This window comes from Equus caballus, chromosome 11, assembly GCF_041296265.1.
Source record: "Equus caballus isolate H_3958 breed thoroughbred chromosome 11, TB-T2T, whole genome shotgun sequence".
Taxonomy (NCBI): Eukaryota; Metazoa; Chordata; class Mammalia; order Perissodactyla; family Equidae; genus Equus; species Equus caballus.
Genome location: NC_091694.1, coordinates 51,622,976 through 51,642,707, shown reverse-complemented (window position 1 = coordinate 51,642,707; position 19,732 = coordinate 51,622,976). Strand labels below are relative to the sequence as shown.

The window sequence follows — 19,732 nt, the reverse complement described above, 5'->3', positions numbered from 1 at the left end:
CCAGCAGCAGGGACGTGGAGTCTGTAGTTGCTATGGTGACTCTGAGGACCCTTAACCTAAATCTTACTGCCACCTTTGGGTCACCACCATCCCCTCCCCAAATACTACTAGAATGTTTTAGGACCTGTGATTACACTTTCATTCAGCAGACATTCACAGAACATTATTTTGACCTGGTACTGACTGAGTTAAGTGCAGGGAGGGGATAGAGTCAGTTACTTTAAGCCAGGAGTCTTCTGAATAGAATCAGTACACCTCTCTCTCTCTCTCCCTCTCTCTCCCTCTCTCTCCCACTCACACACACACAGGAGAAAAGAGAAGAATCAATAAACTTGACCCAAAGAATCCTTGTAGCCATGTCTAGGGAATATTAAAATGGGGTATGCAATACTTGCTTTATCTCCAAGTTAGGAAAACATTTTAAAGGTAGATTATTATTTAAAGTAGTGTTATTATGATTTGGCAGCGTAGAGTGTAATTTTAAGGGATCTGTATTCTAATTCCTTGATCTAACAGCCGATGTTTAATGTAAAGTTAATGCCCCAGTTATCAAAAGTCAGTATTTTTCTTACAGTTTCTACATTCTGATCACAGAGTGAATGAGGTAGAAAGGCTTCTAGAGCCCAAACAATTGTTGCAGAACCGATACACCAAGGGCTTTGCAAGATGTTGATCATAGGCACACTGATGGAAGTAAGCACTGACCTCAAGAGATATATCACAGAATGATAATTAACATTCTTAACGATGATTCTCAGTCATTAAAATTGGTTCAGGATACCATGTTTAAGAAATTTTGGTAGCATACTATATTTAGAAAGATTTGCATCAGAAGTAGTCTGGTTTTTTGAAGTCAATAAACTAGAAGATTCACTGTATAGGGAGCATATTATCTAATGTCTGGAAAGTGAGTTGATCCTATGTAATGAAATTCATGTAGCTTGGGGTGCTTAACAGGGCTGGTTCCTGACTGGTTTCAGTGGAACACAGTTATAGACTGTAGTTAAGACCTGTGAAAATCTGGATAATCCAGATAAGTGCTATAGAGTAGGTGTGCCTCAGGAACACTTCCCACCCTTTCAGCTGAGTGAAGGAGTCCAAACCGGGGTTAGATGCCGAGACCGTATGTGTGGCATATATTTGTTCCTCTTTTGGGATTTGATAATAGTGTACAATCTTGCACTGCATAACGACATTTCAGTGAATAATGGACCACATATGTAACAGTGGTCCCATAAGACTAGTACCATAGAGCCTATGTGTGTAGTAGGCTATACCATCTAGGTTTGGTAAGTATACTCTGATGTTTGCACAATGACAAAAACACCTAATGACACATGTCTCAGAATGTGTCCCTGTCGGTAAGAGACATGTGACTGTAATACATCACTTGGCAACTGGCCATTAAAAATCTTATGTGAGGTTCCCTATATTCCTTTTCTGCTTAGAGAATCACATTTGCTAGCAGTTTTTATTCCTTTCTTCATTTAGGTCTAGAATACTGTGGGTATTTTAAAATATAGGGGTAAGATTTTTGTTTGGAAAAAGCAGATTTATTTGAGTCATATGGTATAATTCTGAAATTACATTCCAGGAACACAGCATCACCTTCTATTACTTTTCATGGCCATAAATGGCATCATGCCTTCTCATATAGCTTTCTGTTGTGTTTTATGAAAGCACATGTTAATGTACTTACATCTTTTGTTTGTAAAATCTGTTTTCTAGTCTAATTTGCATGTAAGTAAAGATACTGAGTAGAGCATACATTATACCAAATACTTGATACTTAACCTTTTAAATTTGAGCAAGAAGTCACTAGTATCACCATCTTTGTCATCTCTGAAAGTGGAGATGAAGACATTGCCCTGTCTACAGCATTAGGGTACTATGTGAAACTCTTGGAAAAATGGCAAGTCTTATACCAGTACAGTGGTAACTATTAGAATTCACTACCTTAAATCTTTGGAACAAGGCAGAGTAGAAATAAACGGAGTATAAGTAATCCATATGCTCTTAATATTGAGGTGTCATGCTAAATTTCATTTCATGAACGTCAGTTTATTTTTTTTTCAAAATTCTCTGCCTGATTTATGTGCCCTGTCTTGAAATTTATCTTCTCTGTTCCATGTGACATGTTCTTCTCCTTGTGGACACTTCATAGATGCTAATTTTTTTCCTTTAGCAGAGCCTATTATGAACAAGAATAAAGCCAAAACGTTTGCTGGGTGGCAAACAAATGGAAGAATAAGGAAAAGAGGCAGTATTTTGTTTTGTCTTGTTTTTTCCCTGAGGACTGGGGTAAAGACAATAGATTATCATACATCTGCTTTTATTTATGTGTGTGTATATGTGTAATGTCTTTTAGGGGGAACTTGAACGGCAGCTTTTGCAAGCAAATCCAATTCTGGAATCATTTGGAAATGCGAAGACTGTGAAAAATGATAACTCATCTCGTTTTGTAAGTTCAAAGTACCAGAAACTTTTAATTCCTCAGATTGCTAGTTAATTGTTTATTGTGATTAAGCAAATTGAGTACTTTTCTTCGTAGATTCTAGAGAGAAGCTAATAGATATAGTGTAGGACAGTACTGTCCAACAGAAATGTAATGCAAATCACATGTAATTTTTAAGTTTCTAGTAGCCACATTTTAAAAAGCAAAAAAAAAAAAAGAGAAAAAGATGTGAAAATAATTTAATCATATATTTATTATGTATAAGTATATAACTATATATTATTGTCTGGATACGTAATTATAGAACCTCTCTGAACTTACTTCTTCACCTTTGCTGGGGGATGATGTATAATACTTGTTACGAGGTTGGCGTGGGAACGAGATGCATGTTGAGCACTTGACACAGCACTGGCCATAGTGAATACTCAACAAATGAATTTGGGATTCAGTGTAGTAAATTGTACTTTTCATACCTTGCTGTTTCTGTGGGATATGGACTTCAGAATAATTTTTAACTACTATTACGTCTCTTTAAAAATTCTTCTCAGCTGTTCAACTATCTTAATTCATTGAAAGCTTTACCTTCTCCCTCAGTTTGACCAGCTCTAACAGTTTGCCTGTGAATATTATCCTAAGTGGTAGCCAGATCAAAATTACTTTAAGGACACTGCCTTCCCATTCCAGCTGCTCAGAATTGACACTTTAATGGCAAAACATCTCTAAACCCACATTTAGCAAAATGGGCTTTCCTTCAGTAACTCTTGCCCTGGATTATAGTCATTAGGATTCAGTAACCCTTTCCACAGTCAGATTGGACAGAGGTTCTTTAATTTCAGTTGTTTCTACTTAACATTGTTTGAGTTAATTCAATGTTTCTCCCCCTTCCTCCTGTATTAGAAGTATTTGTAAAAGTTAAGAAGGCCAAAATAAAAGAGACTTCAATTCTAATGATTCCTTGATGGATAATTTTTGGGGATCTAGTATCATTGTGACATACTCGTTTACTCTGGGAATGTACCGTCATAGTCTTCATGGTAGTTTCTGGTGGCATGGTTTCTTTGGAAGCAACCAGATTTGGGATCCCAGAGGACCCAGTAAACACACAGGTGGCTGGATGACCCTCTGTTTGAGTGGGCTGGGCCTGCTACAGCAAACAGGGGCCCACAGACCGGGGGGCTTAAACAACAGACATTTATTTTCTCACAGTTGGAGGTTAGAAGTCTGAGATGAAGGTATTGGCAGAATATTGATTTCTTCTGAGGCCTCTGTCCTTGGCTTGCAGACAGCCGTCTCCCTATGTCTTCACATGGTTTTCCCCCTGTGTGTGTTTGTGTTCTCTTCTTCTCTTCTTAAAGGACACTGGTCATATTGGTTTGGGGCCCTCCCTAGTGACCTCATTTTAACTTAATTACCTCTTTAAAGACCCTATCTCCAAATACAGCTGTGTTCTGAGGTCCCAGAGGTTAGGACTTCAATGTATGCATTGGAGCGGGGGGAACACAGTTCAGCCCATAACACCCATAGAGATAGTTTAAGTGCAAGAGGCTTTCCAAGTTCTGTGGGAAATAGGGATCTATTGGCTTGGAGCATTGTTTCTTCCTAGTATGATAAAATTAAGAGTCACTTAGTCTAAGTTTGTTTAGTAATTATTTTAGCTTTTTATCTACAAAGTGGGATAACAAATGTGCCTGTGTCAGTAGAAAGCTTGGCTGTGACTTTTGGATTTCTAAAAGATCTGGGGAGACTTAGCTTTGGTTATGGACTGTCTGTCATTCTGTGGATCGTCAGCATTGAGCCTGAGCCACAATTAAATCTTAAATTCTTCCTACTGGAAGCCCTATGTTTAGTGGCTGTATCATGGGATAGAAGACACAGTGAGCTACCAGCTTTGGTATGTGAATCCCTGTGAAGATTTTCAAGGACTTCTTAGTGGAAAATGTTTTATTTTACCACATAAATCAAGTTACCAGTCTGTTCTGATTTCCCCCCCCCCCAAACCACACTTTAAACTCAGGAGAAGCAGTTTTGTGCTCATTTGTCTCATTTTTGCCTGGAAAAGATAAATTGCTACTAACCAGTCATTTGTGTCCTTTGGTAAAGAATGTAGTGATTCTGTTACTAAGTGGTAAGGATTCATCTGCCTGCCAGGGTTTTTGTGTGTGGGACAGAAAGAAGTATAATTCTGCATTAGTTATCTATTGCTGTGTAACAAATTACTCTAAAACCTAGTGACTTAAAGCATTTATTATCGCAGAGTTCTGTGTGGTGGGTGGTTCTGGTTCAGGGTCTCTCATGAGGTTGTCGTTAAGATGTTGTTGGCTAGAGCTGCAGTCTTCTGAAGGCTTGATGAAGCTGGAAGATCTCCTTCCAAGCTTACCCAGGTAGCTGTTGGCAGGAGGCCTCAGTTCCTCACCTCAAAGTCTTCTCTGCAGGATGTTTGCTCATGACACGGCATCTGGTGTCCCCCAAAGCAAGTGATCCAAGAGAGAGCAAGACAGAAGCCACATAGTGGTTTTTTGGCCCCATCTCGGAAGTCACATACCATCCCTTTGGTGTACTGTGTTGGTCACACAGACCAACCCAGATACATGTGGGAAGAGACTACACGATGACATGAATACCAGAAGGTAGCCGTTATTGAGGCCATCTTGGAAGTTGGCCACCACAAATCATTAGAGAGATTTCCATATTGACATACGTAGATTATAATCTGTAATTTTCATTACTCTAGATCAGTGTTCTCTATTGAGGGCCCCCCAGGAGACATGTGGTAGTGTCTGGAGACAGTTTTGATTGTGCAGCTGGGGGGATGGGTAGTAGTATACGTCTGGCATCCAGTGGGTAGAGGCCAAGGATGCTGTAGAACATCCTATGATGTACAGAACAGGCCTCACAACAAAGAATTACCCACCCCAAAATGTCAGTTATGTCAAGGTTGAGAAACCCTGCTCTAGCTTGTTTCTTTAAATTATAGTCTAAATTAAGGTAATCTCTTTTTGAAATTTATTTGCAAAGTAGTTACTATACGTGAGTCTCCTTAATGCTTGTTATTTACACCTCCTATTCCAAAGGTTGACATAAATAATTCTGGTAGGAGCTTGTTTTACATTCTACTGGTAGGAGGAATTTCTTAGATTGTTTTTCAGCAAGATTGATTTTGGCACGAATACCCATCCAATCTAAATTCACAACAAAACCTGTTTCAGATGAGCTTCCACCTTCCAAAGTGCCTGTACAACTGTATAATAATCTTTAAGTATGCTCAGCATAATATATTAAAAGTTAGTCTTTTTAGAAAAAAGTTTTGATTAAGGCGATGTTCTTATTCGTGTGCAGTTGAGTTAACTATTAAGCACCTTTTCGTCGTCAGGCACTGTGCTGCTTACTTGTTATCTCCATCTGGAGGTCTAACAAATTGCTCAAAGTTAACATATTCCAAATGGAACTTTCTCTTTTCTGTTCACAGTTTGTTCCTTTAAGTCTTATGTCAGTAAATGGTGCCATCAGATCACCTAGTTGCTTAAGCTCAAAACAAAATATAAAAACAACGAAAACCCAGAAAAATAAAATACCTAGGAATCTTCCTCTATTCAGCCTCTTTTTCCTGGCCCATGGCTCAGCCAGGAGTGAGTCCTGTTGGTTATGCTTCCAGAATGTATTTCAAATCTGTCCACATTTCTCCTGCTCCCTCTCCTAAACACCTATCTAAAACCCCATCTGAGGAGGTTTCCTCTACTGTTCTCTATCGCCCTGTCCTGTGATTTCCCTCATAGTACTTTTCACAATCTGTAATTAATTCCTCTGCTTATTGATGCCCTCTCTCTCCTGCTAGAATGTAGGATCTCTGACAGTAGAGACCTTATCTATCTTGTTCTCTGGGTCCTACCTAGTTCTTGACACTCCGCCTTGCACATGTGTAAGTACGTAGCAGGTGTATTTATGGACTCCATTTAGTTAAAATGCGGTTGCCTGCTGAGTGCTGGGCACTCTTCTAGGCCCTGAGAATATATCAGTGGACACACCAGAGGCCCTAGCCTCATAGAGCTTGCCTTCATTTGGGTTGTAGCTTTAATATATTTTCAACCTCACACCATAGTGTACAGTTGAGCCCAGGAAGTGTGTTCCATATGGTGGACCCTCTGAGCGTATGCATGCCCCAGTTTTAGAAGCATGGGTAGGAGATATGTGGGAGGCGGTGGCTCCGTGAACAGGCCAGGCCTTGGGTTGGGATTGGTGTTGTACATGATACTGTTCACTTTGTGTGTACAGTGAAGTTTCATGTAGTCATTATTTACAAACCACATGCTTGCAGTGAAAATATTTGAAACTATAAACTCCATAAGCTTTAGAATCCATTTGTTTCCATTTCTTTGATCTGATATAGAGGAGTAATTTCCTGAGAAGAGCTTTTCTTTCAAAGATGCTAGCGTATGGTTTGTATTAAAGGGGATTCTTTAGGAGAGCATTACCCTTATGAAAATAATCGTTCACAGTTAGTCCAGTTCTCTGTTTATGGAGAAGTCAAATGCATTCCAGATGGAGGAGATTGTGTAAAATGAATCTCTTGTAATGAAACTTTAAAAACAGGGACTTCCATTTCAAAATGATTGTATCAGCAGATACATCTTCCCTCAGAAAGTTTTAGTAAGAATCGCTTTTTATATTTGCTCAAATCCTTTTTTTTTCCTTTTTGCAAACTGGTTTAAGCCGATTGGGCGGTTCCCAGTTATTATGTACCTTTTGGTAGTGATTAGCCTCCAATGGTTAGAGCTCAGTAAAGGCTCCAGGTGTCCTCGCTGCCGCCTGGCTCCCAGGTTACAGTGAAAGCAGGTTAGAATTCTGCCCTCACATAGGTGTATTAGCAAGCATGCCCTAAAAACGGTTTTTAAAGTAGACTGAATGTGGTCCCTGCTCTGTCTCTCTGAAGTTCTCTCACCTAACCTTTCCCCAAAGATTTACTGAGGCAGATGTGACAGCGTCAGAGACAGAATTTGGTCCGCACCAGGCAACCAGCAGCTTGCAAATCAGTGGCTGCACACAGAACCATTTTAGAATTGAGCCTTAGGCAGCCTTCCCAAAACACTGCAGCCTCTGCGCTTTCTGGGGTCTTAATACCTTGTTCACACCAGAGTAGGGGTGTCTGTGTTTCCAATCAGTCTGTGTCTCTTCATGCCACTCATTTTACCCCAGGAATTTCTAATATCCGTTATACTAAGTAACGAGGCCACCTAGTTCACATGAAAACTCATTTTACTAATTAACAAGGCTTCTGGTGTAGTTGGACATTAAGATATCTGAAGCATTTAAAATAGCCATCTCGGGGGCTGGCCTCGTGGTTAAGTTTGTGTGCTCTGCTTCAGCGGCCTGGGGTTCGCAGTTTCGGATCTTGGGCACAGACCTACACACCTATCATCAACCCATGCTGTGGTGGTATCCCACATACAAAACAGAGAAAGATTGGCACAGCAACAATCTTCCTCACTAAAAAAAAAAAATTAAAAATGAATAAATAAAACAGCCATTGGGCCTTTGGATTAAATCCTATCTAATTACTTCTAGGATGGGTTTTCCCACTTTGGGCAAATAGCGGCCTCCAGAGTGGAGATTTTTAGTGGAATAAACTAACACACACACATAGCATACTGTCTATGCTTGGATGTTTTAAAGTAAGTGACAGATCTTGTAACAACTTTACCAAGTAGGAAGGGGAGAAATATTTTCAGAGCATGAATCAAACCTGCATTGCCCCTGGAGTAAGTTGCTAACAATCAATCTAGATTTACTTACTACAGATACTTTGTAACCACCCCAGGAAAAGTTCCAGAAAATCAATATTGATTCAGAAAGAACAAGAATCTTTAAATAAGGTAATTATCCTCTTATTTTCTTGTTAGTATCAAAATTTCCAGGTTTTCCTATCGCATCTTTTAAATGAAATTCTTAATTTCTGTTTTACATAGGAGAGAGGACTCTAGCTGTCTTTGCCAGTCAGAACTCTTGTAGTAAGCGTCTCAGCTCTTAGATTGGTACACATCGTGTGTGTGACGTCAAGATGCATATTCTATAATTAATGCATAATAGTCTTATCCTATTTTTCTATTTCTTTTTCTTTGTTTCATTGGTGAAATTCTGGTTGAATATTCTGAGTACCATAATCTGATCTATATGGAAATCAAACATAGAGAAGGCATTTCCACCATAAATCTCTTCACATAATGTTTAAAAGATTAGAGGACACACGTAAAAGTAGAACTCTTTACTTATCCACTTTAATCTAGATTTGTATTTTAATAAAAATGTTAATTCTGGAAGAGTATTTATTATATATGTGAGGAAAAAGCTTTTCAACTTAAAGATTTTATTCCCTCTTCTTCCCTGACCCCTAAGGCTGTCTAATACTGAAGTGACTTCATATCCCATGGTCTACTTCTTACCTAATTTGCCAGGGCGTCCAACTTTAAGTTATTGCTATTAGTACCATTGAGTCAATTCCAACTCCTAGCGACCTGTGTCAAAGGGGAGCCCAGAGGGGAACAGCGGAGTGGAGCCCTGCCCGGTCTTTCTGCGCCATCCTCTCACCTTCCACATTACATCAGACAGTGCTCCACTGCTGTTCACAGCGTTTTCATGGCCAATGTTTTGGACATGGGTGATCAGGTCCTTTTTCCTAGTCTGTCTTAGTCTGGAAGCTCCACTGAAACCTGTCCTCTGTGGGTGACCCTGCTGGTATTTGAAATACTGATGGCATAGCTTTCAGCATCACAGCCACACACAGCTGCCACAATGTGACAGCTGAGGGACGGTAGTGTGGTTCCCCGACTGGGAAACGAACCTGGTGTCAGTGAGAGTGCTGAATTTTAGCCACTAGGCCACCAGGGCTGGCTCCAACATTAAGGGGAATACTTAAATCTTAGATTGTTCAGGGATATTCAGTAAAGTATTTCTTTTTGGTTCTGAAATTTCACTTTGTCATGTTGTTGTCAGAGTGTTTGTGTATATCTCATAAAAGAGCTGAATGTGAGTGTTGCTTAGCATAGAGAGTTGATAATTTTCAACTTTATAAGGTTTTTTGTTTTGTTAAAGTATTTCAAAACAGAATCAAGTTTAGAGCTCTGGCTTATAACCAAGAGTTATTAGTGACTACATGTGTTGTTTTCAGAGATGCTAGTTTCTTTTGGGTATGTATAGAGCAGCTGGGGTGGGAGGAGGGTTGGAGGGACACCCCAGTCCACTCTACCTCCTCCCCACACCACAGGCTTCTACAGCCCCATCCCTTCCCTCATTCTGTCCCCTTATATTTCTCTCCCTGGCCGTTTTCATGTAGCCAAAAGACATTTCTCTGCCACTAGCCATAGTGGCTGGAGCAACTGTGGACACTGGCTATGGAAAGGAAAGGGACCTGCTTTGGCTGGGGAACTGATGAGGAAATTAGATGTTGTATGTTGGTGGCTTTGCTTGTTTAGCCAAGTTAAGTGATCCCACGTCTAAACTATTTTGGGACATTGCTTTTTAGGTTACCTGTTTAGAAGGCTAAAGCCTTAGTTTTCTTCCATTTCTCCTTTGAATCTAACTTCCTTTCTTATTTTATACTTTCCCAGGAAGTAAGGCAAAAATAAATTCACTAAGTATAAAGTGAATAGTGTTACCTTTTAGATTTTAAAGTTATTAGAGTTCAAAGTTATCAGTATAATAACTTTGTCTTATTGCCCAAGAATTTTTTTTGTTTAATGAATTTTGAACTTGTAATTTAGGGTGGTAAAGAAAAGGAATAGGAAATAGTCTAAGAAGTTAAAATCTTAATCAGCACGTTAATATGTACATAATAAAGAAGTTAGGCATGTTGTTGAAAGCTGAAAGTTTGTATTACTGGATATAACAAACTTTTTAAAGTGAAATATTTTCTTCAGTAAGAATTAGATGATACCATATGATTTTGATATGAAGTTTGAGAAAGTATTTGCTTGAGCAGTTATGTTGGCAGTGTATTCTTTGCAGCTTTGAAGTGGTAACATTGTCTTTTGACTACTGTCTCTCTCTCTTTTTTTTTTTTTTTTGAGGAAGATTAACCCTGAGCTAACATCTGCCAATCCTCCTCTTTTTGCTGAGGAAGACTGGCCCTGAGCTAACATCCATGCCCATCTTCCTCTGCTTTATATGTGGGATACCTACCACGGCATGGCTTGCCAAGCAGTGCCATATTCGTACCCGGGATCCGAACTGGCGAACCCCAGGCCGCTGAAGCGGAACGTGCGCACTTAACTGCTGCACCACTGGGCCGGCCCTGACTACTGTCTCTTAAAATAGCAATTTTTTATTAATTCAATAAGGTTTTGTATAGGTAATGTGGCTACTAAAAATTTATAGAGAATTTTAACACTCAATATAAGACCAAGAACTGATTTTAGTTTTTGAGTTACTTTTTTGAGCAGTTTTACTTATGAGGACTGATAGTTTTTGAATTTTATTCTTTGTCAGGGATCTTCCAAAGAAGAAAGACATAACTGACTTGTTTTTAAAACAGAATAAAACTCATTCTCTCTTGTAATTACCATATGAATCCATTGGACCACCTTATAAATCTAAGATACATTCTGGGGTATTAGTGATCTTATTTTTTTTATATCTTAAAACATTTTGCTATTTCATCATCCTTGGAATTGATTCATCATTACTCATCACTTATTCCCAATGATTTTTAAAAAGATTAAAATAATAAGAATAATGGAATTGCCTAGAAGGATGCTACCTACAATAGTGACTATTGTGCCATCCTTTGGTTTGCTTATTGTATTGTCCAAAGTATTGCTGATCTTTCAAGAAGGTATGAAAGAAGACTAGAGATAGCATCTTCATAGTCTACTTTTAGCTTTCAGTGAAAAGTCAGAAGTTTTCATTTTCTACCCATAATTGCAAAGAGAAGAAAATTGATAGAGGAAAGCATTTCACAAGTATTAGATGAATCAGAAGATGAATACAAAGAGACAGCTAGTGCTATAGACTAATGATGACAATGAAATCGATTCTATAAGTGAAGTCTCAGGTTGAGTCTTCAGATGATAGCCTAGAATTTTCTCAAACTCCGTAACAGTATATTTCTTTCTTTTTTGTGTGTGTGAGGAAGATTGTCCCTGAGCTGACATCTGTGCCAATTTTCCTCTATTTTATGTGGGATGCCGCCACAGCATGGCTTGAGCAGTGCCAGGTCTGCGCCCAGGATCTGAACCTGCAAACCCCAGGTCACCAAAGTGGAGCACACAAACTTAAATCCTGCACCACTGGGCCGCCCAGAACAATATATTTCTAATGACAGACAGGAAATATGGCATTAGCATCCAGCTACTCATTCAATAGGAAGGACTTCCTTACTTAGTATTTTGCAACAAGAACCTGGACTGTCTGTTTTGATAAACGGACATGTGACAGTTTTCTTTCATCTTGTGTCATGTTTGTGTACAAAAATTTATCTGGTGTGGTTTCTTAATTGGACAAATGCTGAAGGCAGATGCATGTACAAAAATTATTGGAAAGAAATAGATGATGTAGAAATGAAGAAATTCAATGTATTGACCATTCTAATTGGTGCTTGTAAACCTAAGAATGGAAATGATGCAGCAAAATAAGGTCTTTTTCTCTGTAACAAAATTATGAGCTGTCAAAGCTTTTAAATATTCTTCAAGAATCGCATTCTGGCAATGCAAGGGCAATAATAAGTGAGAACCTATTGGCAGAAGAGAATAAGGGTGCCTGTACTTGCTGCTTTGAATTGCTGTTAGCCCAGAACATTGTATCTCTTGAAAATAATGGAGAGTCTTCCTTAGAGGTGGAAAGCAGATTGCAATGTATCAAGGACTACTACTCCTTGTAGTAGTTTTATTTTAAAAGAGCTTGAAAGTAATCAAGCATCAAACGTCCTTTTAAATTACCCTTTAGCTTGAAGCAAACTAATACACTTGGTAGATGGCTCAGCTCCAACAGCTCTGTTTCCGTGACGCCTTCCGCTGTTCCCACAGTGCCCCGCAGTCCTTTGGAAGTGCCCCCACCACGCTCTTCCTCAGCTGATTGAAGAGCACAGCCTCACGGTTCTACTTTAGTTTGAGGGCATTCGATTAGTATCTCTCACTACCATAATCATATTATTTACGTAAAATTGTTATTCATACAAAAGTAGTACTTACGTGATATCACGAGAGCCTGTCTCAAGAGGAGAGAAAATTTTTCTCTCATTTAAAAAAAAACATTCAAACAAAAGTCTCCTCTCTGTAAAACAAAACCAGCCAAACAAGCAAACAAACTATTGTTTTTATGTGACTCTTAATTAACAAATTCTCCATAAAATAAAAATGCTAAATGCCCACCACTGGCAGTCAGGCAGCCTCTGAGAGATGGATTTGCACTGTAGTCTCTGGTGGAATTTAAATTGCCTTGTTAAGTTTGGTGATAGAAGATCAGCTTTCAGGCTAAGGGCGTCCAGGCGTTGGTGACTTACACCATCCTAATTTCCCAGGGACACTCCAGTTTCGTATATTCTATTCTGTTGTCCACATACACTCAGTTATATCTGTTAGACCCATGTCCAGAGGGTTCTTGGTTTAGCCAGTGTTTTGATAATTCATTGTGTAGTGAGTAGCTTTTTATACATGACTGTTTCAGAGGTGGTAAGAGGCTATTTGTCACAAAATGCCTTTGCTTCTAACAGGAATCGTGCTCATCACCTCCCTCTTAAGCACTTTAGGGTTCAGTGGCACCTGAAGTGGAGTGCACATCTGTTGGTGTGTCAGACTAGCCGTGCATTTCCTGTGCAGAGCAAGGCTTTTAGATAACGTGAAATTGAGTATTTACATTTGGGTGGGGCAGAGTTAAAAGGACACTTTGGAAATGGTGAAGGAGAGAACCAAGAGGAGTGAGAAAGGAGCTGCTCATTGTGTACCTGAGGTAGAATTTATTCGTGTGAGCTGATCACAGGTTCTTCCTCCTCAAGCAGGAAATTAGTAATAGGAATTTTCCCCCCAAGTTCCTCATGTGCATTCTCTCTTCACCTTATCTTCCTTAATATTGAGCAAAAAAATATGATAGATTATTGATTTTAGAAAATTATCCTCTTTTTCATTTTTGAAAATCAACATTGTTGAGATATAATTTACATACAATAAAATATAGTTTGAAAATTTCTGTGGTAGCATCCCAATGCTGACTACTCATTTTTTCTACTCATTTTTGTACACTGAAAAAATAACGTTGGGAAGGTGAGAAGTGTCCTAAAGTAGTGGGTGAGAGAACGGGCAGGTTGGGCGGAGATGTAAGGAGAAGACTGTAAAGCAAGATTTTTCACTTTAGTGAGGAAGTCACATGTTTAATTTAATAAGTTTATGGTAAATATGAGGAATAGATGTTTAATTCTATTTTTTAAATTGGCATTTATAAGGAGTCCTAAGATATTTCCCATGGTTATTTTTTAAAATAGGTTTGAGTTATATTTTGCATACAGTAAAGTTCACCCTTTTTAAGTGTGCAGTTTGATGGGTTTGTACAAATGTTTATGGTGGTGTAGTCAGCACCATGCTCCAGAGAGGGAATATTTCTATTACTCCAGAAAGTTTCCTTTGGCCTTTATGTAGTCAGTTCCCTCCTCCTGCCCCTAATCCCGACAACCACTGGTCTATTGTCTGTCCCTATAGTGTTGTTTTCTTTAGAGTGTCAAGTAGATGGAGTCATATAGTGTGTAGTGTTTTATGTCTAGCTTCTTTCACACAGCATAATGCTTTTTAGATCCATTCACGTTGTTTGGTGTATTCTTGGTTTGTTCCTTTTTATTGCTCAGTAGTATTCCATGTATGAATATACCACAGTTTCTTTATCCATCTACCACTTGATGGACATTTGGGTTATTTCGATCTGGGGGCTGTTAAGAATAAAGTGGCTCTGAACATTCGTGTGCAAGTCTTTGTGTGGACACATGCTTTCATTTCTCTTGGGTAACTACCTAGGAGTGGAGTTGCTGGGTCATATGGTAATTTATATGTAACTTTATAAGAAACTGGCAAACCATTTTCCAAAGTGACTATACCATTTTACATTCTTACTGGGGTTGTATAAGAGTTCTAGTTGTTCCGTATCCTTGCTGGTCTTTGTTAAAAATTTTAGCCATTCTAGTGGGTATGTAGTCTTATCTCATTGTGCCATTTTAATTTGTATTTCCCTAATCACTGTTGATATTGAGCATCTTTTTATATATATATGTATATATATTTTTTTTTAAAGATTGGCCCTGAACTAACACATCTGTTGCCTATCTTTTTTTTTTCCTTCTTCTCCCCAAAGCCCCCGAGTTAGATAGTTGTATATTCTAATTGTGGGTCCTTCTAGTTCTGCTATATGAGACGCCACCTCGGCATGGCCTGATGAGCAGTGCTAGGCTGGCGCCCAGGATCCAAAGTGGCAAAACCCTGGGCTGCCAAAGCAGAGCGCGCAAACTTAACCAGTTGGCCACAGGGCCGGCCCCTCTTTTCATATATTTATTGACCATTTACATGTCTTTTTTGACGAAATATCTGTTTAAATCTCTCATCCAATTTTTTTATTGGGGTGTTTGTCTTGTTAATGAGGTCTAAGAGTGCTTTATATATTCTTGGAACAAGTCCTTTATCAGATATGTGTTTTGCAAATATTTTCTGCCAGTCTGTGCTTTCTCTTTTCATTTTCTTTTTTTTCTTTTTTTTTCTTTCTGCTTTTTCTCCCCAAATCCCCCCAGTACATAGTTGTATATTTTAGTTGTGGGTCCTGCTAGCTGCAGAACGTGGGACGCTGCCTCAACATGGCCTGATGAGCAGTGCCATGTCCTCGCCCAGGACCCGAACCAGCAAAACCCTGGGCTGCTGTAGCGGAGCGCGTGACCTTAACCACTTGGCAACGGGGCCAGTCCCTCTTTTCATTTTCTTTACAGTATCTTTTGAAGAACAGAAGTTTTAATTAATGAAATCTAGTTTATCAATGTTTTACTTTATGGTTCATGCTTTTTGCATTCTATCTAAGAAATCTTTGGCTAACTTAAGATCATAGAGATTTTCTCCTGTTTTCTTTTAGAAGTTTTATAGTTTTAGCTCATACAATAGGCTTAGGTCTATGTTCTGTTTTGAGTTAACTTTTGTGTATGGTGTGATGTAAAGGTCTAGTTTCATTTTGCATGTTTTTCAAGCACCATTTGTTGGAAAAGATTGGTCCTTTCCATGTTAAATTACCTTGGCAACTTTGTTAATGATGAATTCACTGTACGTGCGGGGTCTATTTCTGGACTCTATTCTTTTCCATTGATCTGTATCTCTATCCTTACACTGATTCCACACTGACTTAATAAATTTATAGCTTTTTGAAATAGAAAAGTGTGAGTCCTCGAGCTCTGGTCTTCTTTCTCAAAATTATTGTGATTTTTCCGGATCCTTTTCATTTCCCTATGAATTTTAGAATCAGCTTGTCCGTTTCCACAAAGAAAGCCCCCCAGTCTCTTTGCTGTTCTCCTGGTGTCAGTCCTTGGCAGTCCTGGAGGAAGCCATTCTTGGTCATTGTTACGTTTCTTTGTTTTACAGAGTTTTTAGTTTGGTCTTTTGTATCTATATTTGTAAGTAAGATATTAGCTTTTATTTTGCTTTCCCTTTTTTATATCTACCAGTTTGGGTATTCAGCGTTATGATAACTTTATAAAAGAATTATGAAATAATCACTATTTTCTCTTTCCCTAAAACGGTTATGTAGTAACTCAATTAAATATTCCTTAGGAATTTGCAAAATGGTTTCATAAGACCAATTTATCATTTTTAAAGAAGAAATTACATTTCATTATTTTTGTGATTATGGTCTATTCAAGTTTTCTCTTGTTTTTTTCTTGATTGGATTTCTGTTTTCCTAGGAAATCATCTATGTTATTCAGTTTTTCAAACCTATCATTATAGGACTGAATATAATGCACCTATAAAGCTATTAAAATCTCTCATATCTCAGATTATTTAGGAGAGCTTTTAAAAAGTTCTAAATGATTAGGGTTTCGTTTTTATTATGTTATAGCCCGAGAAGGTATCCTGTCCTATTGCTACTTTCTTGAAATTTGTTGAAGCTTTTTCTTTTTATTCGGAGCAATATCTAAAATCCATTTTTGTAACTAGTTCATGGATACTTGGCAGGGCGCATTAGCTTAGTGTTTTATTATAGTGTTTAAATCCTCTATGTCTTTATTTATTTTCAATTTTCTCTTTGTAATTTATTTTCAGGGGAAGTTTATTCGGATCAACTTTGATGTAACTGGCTATATCGTTGGGGCCAACATTGAAACATGTATCCTTTTTCATAATCGCATAATCCAAAATGAAGAATGATTTCATCTTCCTGCAGCCTCATGTCAGTGCTCTATGGTATCTCTCCCATTATCCAGATGATAAAACTTAAGCCCAGAGAGATTGTGACTTGTTCAGATACTTTCAACTACTGAATATTAACTCCAAAGTGGTGTTCTGTTGTTGTTTTTAACACCAAGTCATAACCTATTGACATGGCTGGGGAAATGGAGAGTCCTACGGAGGTGAAGATTGCCTACCTGTACGTCAACCCAGGAAATGGGTGTGTGCTGTAAGGACGTTTAAGTGAAAACTGTCATGTTGAACTGCTCTTCAGTTTTTGTTAGCCCATTTTTTACCATTCGCTTCTGATATTGGTGGGGTGAGCATGTACCCATTGAAACAAGCCTTCTAAAAGTACAGAGTTAAAGTAATTTCAGTTAGTGTTAAGCAGAATAAAACTAGAGAAAAAAGAAGTCAAATACATAGAATGGCCTTAAGAAATGATAGGTATATAATTAATTTGATTAAGGAGGTAATAAAATAGAAATGATCCTGAATAGGAAGGATACAATTGGCAATTCTCTGATTACTTGCTAGAATAATCTCCAGTGATAGAAATACATTGTTTCTATCCCTCAGGTGAGGGATAGATCAAAATTTTCCTGTTCATTCAGAACTGCATTTTGTGTTTCTAATTATACTCAGAGCCAGACAACACAAGAAGTGCTTAAAAATGGCAGGGGACTAGATGTAGAGTTTCTTCATATTGGTCTGTTACAGCATAATTCATATGAATGTGTTTTTCTCCAAATGTGGAGGATATGTTTGAGATAGTCCGATTTAAAATGGAGGCTATATGGCACAGAATTAATTCACTTTGGCGGCCCCAGGGAGGGTTTGCTGCAGAAGAGGCGATCATCTTCCACAGCAGTGAATCTGAGATTCTGTGAGAGCCCAGTGTGACTGTCGACCCAGAGACACAGCAGGAGCATCAAGGCACGGGGGACGGAGAACTCAAATAGGCCTCAGATCTGTACCCTGAGTACACAGGCGGATGTGCATTGCTCTGAAATGCAGGAGCTGATTGGAGGCCGGGCTGCTTGCTCTGTGGGAAGCGCAGGCGGGGTAGGTGGCAGCAGGGTCTAGGTACCGGCGGCAGCGGTTCTCCAGAGCAGGGAAGGAAAGGCGGTGGTGAATCTGGTAGTAGCTATCTCAAGGCATTATTTGGAAATTTTGTGTGAGGTGATGAATGTAAGGTGGCTAGCAAGAGAAGGCGGCTTTCAAGAGAGGGAGGCCCTCGTGGGTAGTACAGTGACTAAGCACGTACATTTTGGAGTCCAACCAAGTTTGGATTCCTAGCTTTGCCACTTATTACCCATACCATTTTGACTAATTCTTTGTGCGTTGGTTTCCTTATTTGTAAAATTGTAATAACAGTTCTGATAGTATAAGGCTTTTCCTGCCTTAAACAATGCTGCTTCATTTTTTATAGCTTCTTACAGTTCTTTGTATAGAGAGCTGTGTTCTTTGAATGTAAGCCAAATTAGGGGTAGGGTGAAGTGGAGTGGGGTGAGGGAAGCACTCTGATCTATTTTTTTTCTGAGGAAGATTAGCCCTGAGCTAACTACTGCCAATCCTCTTTTTGCTGAGGAAGACTGGCCCTGAGCTAACATCCGTGCCCATCTTCCTCTACTTTATATGTGTGACGCCTACCACAGCATGGCTTTTGCCAAGCAGTGCCATGTCCGTACCCGGGATCTGAACCAGCGAACCCCGGGCCACTGAGAAGCGGAACATGCAAACTTAACCGCTGGGCCACCAGGCCAGCCCCACACTCTGATCTTTAAGTTCCCTCCCAGTCTAGAGATTCTAGAAGATTAGTGAGAAACATAAATTGCATGTATTTTCTTTTTCCACTTACAAAGTTCAGTCTTTTAGAATGGTTCATTGCAGGATAGTTGATATATATCAGAGACAGAAAACGGTTTATGAATTGTTTGTATAGACACTGCAAGAGGACCACCTTTTCAATTTAACCCTTAACCCTTTGCTCAGACCTTCTGGAAAAATCTCGTGCTGTGCGTCAAGCAAAAGATGAGCGTACTTTTCATATCTTCTACCAGTTGTTATCTGGAGCAGGAGAACATCTAAAGTGTAAGTTACAAAGATTTTTACTGTTTTATATTCATTTGAATATCTTTTTTAATATTAAATTTATTTTGAGAAACAGAGATAACAGTTTTGGGAAACAGTGGTTTTATACACACAAACCAAAATTCTAGCTGGTTAAATCGAGAAAATGAAAATGAACTTCTAAGCCATGGAATAAGGACTTTGTTTTTATTATTTATTTTATTTTATTTTGTTGAGGTCATAATAGTTTATAACATTGTGAAATTTCAGTTGTGCATTATTATTTGTCAGTCACCATATAAATGTGCCTCTTTACCCCTTATGCCCACCCCTCAACCCCCTTCCTCTCTGGTAACCACTAATCTGTTTTCATTGTCCATGTGTTAGTTTATCTTCCACATATGAGTGAAATCATATGGTGTTTATCTTTCTCTGTCTAGCTTATTTCACCTGACATAACACCCTCAAGGTCCATCCATGTTGTTGTGAATGGGACAATTTTGTCTTTTTTTATGCCTGAGTAGTATTCCATTGTATATGTATACACCACATCTTTATCCATTCATCAGTCGATGGGCTCTTGGGTTGCTTCCACGTCTTGGCTATTGTGAATAATGCTGCAGTGAACATAGGGGTGGATAAGTCTCTTTGAGTTGTTGATTTCAACTTCTTTGGATAAATACCCAGTAGTGGCATAGCTGGGTCATATGGTAGTTCTATTTTTAATTTTTTGAGAAATCTCCATACTGTTTTCCATAGTGGCTGCACCAGTTTGCATTCCCACCAGCAGTGTATAAGGGTTCCCTTTTCTCCACATCCT

The 19,732-nt window shown here is 38.8% G+C and overlaps 1 protein-coding gene across 18 annotated transcripts in view; it reads left to right on the top strand.

The window, feature by feature from the left end:
- Positions 1 to 19,732, top strand: part of MYH10 (myosin heavy chain 10) — a 145,675-nt gene that overhangs the window by 47,391 nt on the left and 78,552 nt on the right. For all 18 annotated transcript variants that reach the window (XM_005597766.4, XM_005597767.4, XM_014728708.3 and 15 more), the window contains 3 exons: positions 2,369 to 2,461; positions 16,714 to 16,777; positions 18,835 to 18,933. In XM_005597766.4, the coding sequence (XP_005597823.3) occupies positions 2,369 to 2,461; positions 16,714 to 16,777; positions 18,835 to 18,933 (256 nt within the window). The remainder of the gene's footprint in view (positions 1 to 2,368; positions 2,462 to 16,713; positions 16,778 to 18,834; positions 18,934 to 19,732) is intronic.